Consider the following 7661-nt stretch of genomic DNA (forward strand, 5'->3'; position numbering starts at 1 on the left):
TTTACAATCAATTTCTTATTATTTTTTTCTCCTATTTTGGCACCTGGAACCCTATTTTATTTGGCAAATTATAACTCCCACCTAATTTGCAACTACCTTTATTTTAAGGTCAAATTTATTTATTAAAATATAAATTATATATATAGTTATTTAAACAATGTAATTCGTTTGTAAGATGTTCTTTTCTTTAAGTATTTTTGATTTAATATATTTTTATTTATTTATTTATTAAGGCAACATTTTGCCTAAACATTGTGCCCAAAGTTTGTGACGATAGAAGATTTTCTCTTGTTTATCTCTCCCAACACTGTTTCATTCTTGAACTATTTATGAGTAGCACTAGCTAGCACTCAATACAATACAACAACAACAACAACAAAAAAACATACCCAAAAATCACACATAACCACTCCAAACTCCTCCAGCTTCCACCATAGCATGAGTAATGGCCACTACACCTTATCCACAACCACCTTCACGTGGCTTTCTAAACACAATACAAGAAATCACCAAAATCTATACCTCACTACCACCTAGACCTTCCATACAAGAAGTAGAAGCTGCCACGTCAACACTTGATACTCTTAACAACTTGGAACAAACCAAACTCCAAGAAATATCAACTCAAAAACCACCACATGATGTTCCTCATGACCTTTTCTCTGTTCTTCAACAACTCAAGAACACCATGGTACACTTTCAAACTCATCAACAGAGGAAAGAAGCACTTCACCTTCTTCAACTTGAAAACATGTTTCAAACCTTTGGTGATCTCATTCTTAAAGCTTCTCAATTTGTTTCTCCTGCTGAGGATATGCACAAAAAGAAACTTCCAACTTTAATAGAAGATGTGGTTAACTATGAAAAGGAGGAAGAGGAAGAACCACAAAAGAGTGATTTTGTTGGTGAAAAGGGTTCCTTAGTACACAAGCCATTTTTGTCAACAGGTTAGTTCCAATAATTTTACTTGGATTATTAATATAATGAGTTTGAACCCCAAATTTATTATGTATGTTTAAGATTAGATACAAAAAATTCATAATTAATTATGTATGTTTATACTTCATATTTATTTTTTCACTTATGTTATAAAAAAGGAGAAGAAAAAATAAATTATGGTGTTTCATTTATTATTTGATTTGACTTCAATTTTGTAGGAGATGGAAACACTGAGAAATTGAGTCTAATGAAAGTGGCTACTGTAATTGAAAATTGTGCAATCAATAAAACCACAATCCTTGAACTTAGAGGGAAATTAGTGGATCAAATGGAATGGTTACCTCTATCAATTGGAAAATTATATGATATCACTCAAATAGACCTATCTGAAAACAGAATCATGGCTCTTCCAACAACAATTGGGGGTCTAAAAGCTTTAACAAAGCTTGATCTTCATTCAAACCAACTCATAAACCTTCCAAACTCATTTGGTGAATTAATTAACCTTATTGAACTTGACCTTCATGCCAATAGATTAAGATCACTTCCTTCCACTTTTGGAAATTTGACAAATCTCATTGATCTTGACTTGAGTACTAATGATTTCACACAATTACCTGAGACAATTGGAAGTTTAAGTAGTTTAAAGAGATTAAATGTTGAGACCAATGAGCTTGAGGAACTACCTTTTACAATTGGAAATTGTTCTTCACTAAGTGTGCTTAAGCTTAATTTCAATCAGCTTAAAGCACTTCCTGAGGCAATTGGGAAACTTGAATGTTTGGAGATTCTTACTTTGCACTATAATAGAATCAAGAGGTTGCCTACAACAATTGGTGGTCTAAGTAATTTGAAGGAACTTGATGTTAGTTTTAACGAACTTGAATTTGTACCGGAAAACTTGTGTTTCGTTGTTAGTTTGAAGAAACTAAACTTGGGAAAGAACTTTGCTGACTTAAGAGCCTTGCCACTTTCGATCGGAAATCTTGAAATGCTTGAGGAGTTGGATATAAGTGATGATCAAATAATAGCTTTGCCAGAGTCTTTTAGATTTTTGTCCAAGTTGAGAGTTTTTCGGGCCGATGAGACTCCTCTTCAGGTACCACCAAAAGAAATTGTTAAGTTGGGTGCTCAGGTAAATGAAAACATTTTGTTTTTTTAGGTAAAATTTGGGTCTTATATATAAGAGAAAATATGATGATTAAAAATAAATGTATTTAATATAAAATTTAAATCAAATACATCAATTTTTTGTTGATCTATCTTTTTTTTATATATAGGAATAAAAGCAGAAACTACTTTGTTTGTTTTGTTTCTTTTATTTCAATGGTTTGATTTAATCAAATTTTTACAGGAAGTTGTGAAGTATATGGCTGATTATGTCACCAATAGGGATGCAAAGCTTTTGCCGTTAAAGAAGAAAAAGAAGGGATTTTGGGTGTGGTTTTGTTCCATATTTTGTACTCAACATAAATGATGTTTCAAAAAAACCATGTCGTTAATTCTTGTTTCCTTAAATTACATTTCATCTATTGCATATGTTTGGAACACCTTGATGTTCATTGGAAATAGTTATCTCTAGGCAAGTTTTGGGTTTGCCTTATAAATGAGTGATTGTGACATTTGATTTTATGTTACTAATTATGTGCACATAAGGTGAGTGTTTGTAACTTTTGATTTTCGGTTGCTTTTGTCATTTGCAAATAAAATGATTATATGGTTGATATTGTATTTTGTCGACTTTGTTGTGTATGATAATATTAATTAATTATTTTTTAAACGAAGTGATAAATACCACTTAAATTTTTTAAACTTTACGTACACATTTGTGAATTTATTTTGACAATAAAAATTGTTCTATACCGTATAATGATACAATTTTGTATTTTTTATTTATTTATTTTCTTTTTTAAGTCACGTCAATCAGTTGTATTGATTTGTCAAATTTTTAAGGTTCAAATAATTCTGAGATATTTTTCCAACCAACTAAAACCTGTACTTGTTTAATAAAACCAACGTAAGCATGCATATCTAATTTTCAAATTTTTAATGTTCAAATAGTACTGCGATTTTTAATTACCCTACCAACTTAAACCTATACTTGTTTATTAGAAACCAACGTAAGCATGCATGTCTAATTTTCAACTCGATAAATTAAATTAAAGGATAAATAAATAGAGAGAAAACATGTTTTTAAAATAAAAATTAGTAATCAGAATCAGAAACTAGTCATAGTTGACAAATGGAAATTGAGAAGTAACTTCGTAAACCTTAATCCAATCTCATTTGGATCAAACCAAACACGTCAGCATCGAAGGACTGCACATCCTTGTTTCATATTTTTATGGAATGGATGAAATAACAAAAGTTTCATTTTAATTAAGAGTTAATGATAATAAAATAATGCCTCCTTACTTTCAATAATGGTTGATATATAGATTGGAGAAAAGACAAAGAAGCATTTATAAAAGAAAGAAGGTGTTGTTGTTGTGTTGTAAAACGTTGAGCTTAAACTATGTAATTACCATGTCAGCGTAGAAAAAGTCTTGGCACAACTCTCAAGAATGTTCTTGTCGAACATATTTAATCATGTATTCGACTGGAAACATATATAGTGAACATCATTAAATCAACAAATTAAGGCATTAATATTTTGTGGAAACCATTGATACACATATAATTGGATAGAAATTTGATAAATTATAAATTTGGATAATAATATATTTCTTTTTAATATTGAATAATGATATGATACCATAAGAAAATTATAAACACTATCTTATCATACATACATACATACCGTACATATGATAAAAAATAAGATAATATTATCGTATTATATTGTATTTTTAATATATACTTCAATATATCATGATATAATATACTTCAATATATCATGATATAATATATCGTAAAATCCGACTGCAGAAAACAGTTTCGTATGAGTAATGATGCGGGTTCGGTCTAGTAAATATTACTGTTGGTGACCACCACCGCAACATAAAAGAGAATGATGCGTGTATTTTCTTAATATAATATTATCACGTTAAAAAAATTGTTATTATATATAATTTATATAATTACTTTTTGTAATGCTTGATTTTTAGAATGTTATACATGTTTGTGTTACTTGGCAATGGCATAACAATATAAATACGGAGATATAAGTCTAAATATAATAGTACAAAATCAAATTTTCACTAACGGTGGAGAACCTAAAATGGAGAACTAGTTTGGTATATTGGGCCATATATAACTGGGCTACTGATTCGGCCCATGAAAAAACAAAATAAGAAAATAAGCAGAAAGAGAAAATAACTGTATCTGAGATTGCGAAAGTTGAATAATGTGATGGTCTCGTTCACATTCACATTCACATCACAACACAACGCAACTTCATCTTTCTTCTTAGCTCTGCAACGTTAACCTAAGGTAACTAACTTTTTTTGTATCAACTTTTACTATGCATCCATTTAGTGATTTAAATTTAACTATTCGTTTTTTCAGTTTGTACTCTGATCCGAATCTCATATGTTTTGGTCATTATAATTAATATAGCACGCTCATTTATTGTATTGATAAAATTTCTGAATTCATCATAAGCTCATAGTTTACACCGTTAAATGATTCTTTACTCATCGTTTTTAAATTATGATCATTTCAAAATGATTCCATTAAGTTCATCCGAGGTCTGCTTAAGTTTGTTCAGAAACTGAATGTATGAGTAATGCTACTGCTATTTTTATTTGTTCTAAATCTTAATCAATTCCTGTTTTAACTTTCTAAGTGGGAATTCTTTGAAGTAATTAATGTGTTGTATTGCATCCTTGTGTGTTGATAATGTTCAGTGTTGTTGAATAGCAGCTATAGATATAGTGTTGCAGAATTTTATATAAAATTGTTATTGTTTTGCGATACGCGATTTAGCACAAAATGTTGGCAAATAGTGACTATTAACGCGTAGCAGAATTGGAATAAACTGCTATTTTTCACGGTCTGCAGGTGACAACAGTGTATGGGATGGTAAATGTGTGAAGTAAAGTAACATTGTGTAATGAATCATGATTTTTGTATACAGGGCACAGTTAGGTTAGTTTCTTGAGTGCATGCTGGAATGGCTGCTGCATCTGGGATGACTGAGGAGGAAACACAAGTATCTTCCAGCGACAACATCCATCCGAGGTTGGATGTCTACGTGTGGGACATGGATGAGACCCTTATACTTCTCAACTCCTTGCTGAAATCATCATATGCCGAGGCTTTTAATGGTGTGAAGGATGTGCGGAAAGGCGTCGAGCTCGGGAAGATGTGGGAAAATCTCATTCTGCAATTGTCTGATGATCATTTCTTCTATGCACAAGTAAAATTTGGCTTTTTTGTCCAAATATTTTCCAGTTTTTAGTTGTGGAGAGTTAGTTTGGTGTGGGGTTTCTGTGCTGCAGATTGAAAATTACAATAAGCCATTTCTTGATGTTCTGGCCAAATATGATGACGGAAAGGACCTATCTGATTATGACTTCAACCAAGATGAATTAGGTCCCCCACATGATGATGCCAACAAAAGAAAACTTGCATATAGGCATCGAATTATATCCCAAAAATACTTGCAGGTAAAACTTCTGGAGCACTATCAGTATAACTAAGGACAATCATTCATTGTCATTACTCTAAGTCTAAATAACATAGAATTTTATTTCTTGTTGAATTATTGAGTATTTATCAAAGCCTTTTAAAATTGATGTATTTATCTGTTACACTACTTTGCTTTGCATATTCTTGATGGATTGGTTTGGTAAACCATATTGTTTCGCTTTACGACCCTTGTTTAAAAACATAAGTTTCTACAACATGATATATATGGTTCTACCAGGTACAATGATTTTGAACCGAGTTCTCTTTCTACTTATTTGTTATATTGCTTCTATAATTCTACTCTCTAGAAAAACATTATTGTAATATATATGGCTGATGATAAGGATTTCGAAACAAGTTTGTTGAACATCGCCAGACTTTATTCATTGTCACAAACTTCAGAGGTTAAAATGAAACTTACAAAACATGGTTTTTAGAATGTTATTTGAAGGCCTACTCAAAATGGCGGCTGACTCTCCTTTTTTTTTCTTCCTGCCATATGTGATGCATTATGAATCTTTTCTAGTATGTATTTTAGATATAATAAAATAGTTTTGCAATTATTAGTTAGTGCTGTTATGTAATTTTTCTGTCTGCTAAATCTTGTATGTATTTCTATGGTGAAGTTATTTGTTCTATATGTTGTCGTCTTAGTATATTTTGCTGACTTGGATAGATACTGATAACTTTTTAATAGAGAATTTCAAATTCTTTGGCACCTCCCTTCATTTAATTTCTTGGAAAACAGGAAAATGTTGACAATTCGTCAAGGCGTAGCAAGCTTAGGAAAATGGGTGCTTGATATAGAATTGATTGAGTACCCATATTGAAGATATAGTAAAGGCTATACAATTATATTAGCTACTGCTATAAATTAATATTTAAATTCTGGCGATAAGAGATCAATATCGCAAGTAAAAGTAGACAGAAGATGATGTGGATCCAAATGGATGCACAACACCAAGTCTTGTGATGTGAATCCAAATGGATGAACAATACCAAGTCTTGTGTTTAGTGTAAATTTTTTGAAAAATTAGCAAGAAAGTGGAGGAAAACCTAAGAAAATTCAACAATTAAGAAGAAAAAGAAAACATACAAATGGAATTAGATGAGAAATGATAAGAACGATTGCCACATTCAAGATGAATGATAAGATCTAGTGATGAACCGCCACAAGAGTAAGGATCTTGAAATGGTTCAAGCAAGAACCTTGAGAAGCAATACTAGTTCTCTCTTTTCAATCAATGATTGAAATTCTACTTTCATTCAAAACTCCTTAATTGAACTACAACGAAAGTGTTTATAGAAAAGCATAATTACTAGTAAGGTTGGGATATGCATAGGCCCGACAATGAAAAGTCCAATAGCAACACACTAGCAAACATGGAGCAATATACAACTCCAAAATACAAAAATCTAAACTTAAAACTGAACATTATTACAATTAGAATTCACTAAAAAAAAGAGTAAGGTAGTGTGAAATATCCTTGGGAATGATATTGGTATCCAAATATAAATTATAAAGAAATTTGTTCTTCAAGATTCTCCCTTAATTTCTTCACTCTAGCTCTTGTCATGGGACCACCAACCCCTTTGATATCCACTTTTTAACCCTTATAGCTTGTTCCTTGATCCTTATTAGAAGAACGCTTAAAAGTTTCAGCAAATGCTCATAATATACTATTAGACTACAGTTTTGAGATGATCTCACAAGCCTTAGTATATAGGTGAGAGATGGTAACTTCTTTTCTAATGACCGAAGCTTGATGGACTTCATGAAGTGATAATCTAAGAGACTTAAAGAGTTATGGTATAATCAGACAAGTTCGCTTTATTTGCAAGATTCTTCATCAGTAACTAAATCTAAGGATAATCTTTGTATTCTCTCTCCTTGTTTCAGGGATTACATAGTATTTTAGATCACGAGACAATAAAAATATGGGATGATTTGTATGATAAAACTGATGAATATACTGACAAATGGCTTTCATCAGGTATGTTGTGGCAATTGAATTTTATTATCTTTTGTTGCATGACCTGTGGCTGTATTAGTTATATCTTTCTTGTTTTATTTATTTTTAGCACGGGCC

At 31.1% G+C, this 7661-nt stretch overlaps 2 protein-coding genes across 3 annotated transcripts in view; both read left to right on the forward strand.

Moving 5' to 3' along the window:
• Positions 1-256: 256 nt before the first annotated feature.
• On the forward strand, positions 257-2670 carry LOC101515603 (plant intracellular Ras-group-related LRR protein 5-like). Of its 2 annotated transcripts, none has more exons than XM_012718168.3 (3): positions 257-947; positions 1158-2038; positions 2294-2670. In XM_012718168.3, exons 1-3 carry the CDS (start codon positions 446-448, stop codon positions 2414-2416), a joined length of 1506 nt encoding a protein of 501 aa, XP_012573622.1. In that variant the 5' UTR covers positions 257-445; the 3' UTR covers positions 2417-2670. The 2 variants fall into 2 exon arrangements, with proteins under 2 accessions (XP_012573622.1, XP_004509017.1); XM_004508960.4 differs by having other exon boundaries at positions 260-947; positions 1158-2074.
• Positions 2671-4222: 1552 nt separating this feature from the next.
• LOC101488356 (protein phosphatase EYA) overlaps positions 4223-7661 on the forward strand; it is a 4840-nt gene continuing 1401 nt past the window's right edge. Inside the window, exons 1-4 of the mRNA XM_073363341.1 lie at positions 4223-4371; positions 5018-5299; positions 5382-5549; positions 7472-7600. Coding sequence (XP_073219442.1) covers positions 5054-5299; positions 5382-5549; positions 7472-7600 — 543 coding nt within the window. The 5' untranslated portion in view covers positions 4223-4371; positions 5018-5053. The remainder of the gene's footprint in view (positions 4372-5017; positions 5300-5381; positions 5550-7471; positions 7601-7661) is intronic.

This window comes from Cicer arietinum, chromosome 7 (assembly GCF_000331145.2).
Source record: "Cicer arietinum cultivar CDC Frontier isolate Library 1 chromosome 7, Cicar.CDCFrontier_v2.0, whole genome shotgun sequence".
Lineage (NCBI taxonomy): Eukaryota > Viridiplantae > Streptophyta > Magnoliopsida > Fabales > Fabaceae > Cicer > Cicer arietinum.

Excerpts from the sequence above, each read along its gene's own strand:
- LOC101515603 (XM_004508960.4), top strand. The coding sequence starts at position 446 with ATGGCCACTACACCTTATCCACAACCACCTTCACGTGGCTTTCTAAAC. Across the intron at positions 948-1,157 it reads CAAGCCATTTTTGTCAACAG|GAGATGGAAACACTGAGAAA; the intron begins GTTAGTTCCAAT and ends TCAATTTTGTAG. Across the intron at positions 2,075-2,293 it reads TTGTTAAGTTGGGTGCTCAG|GAAGTTGTGAAGTATATGGC; the intron begins GTAAATGAAAAC and ends AAATTTTTACAG.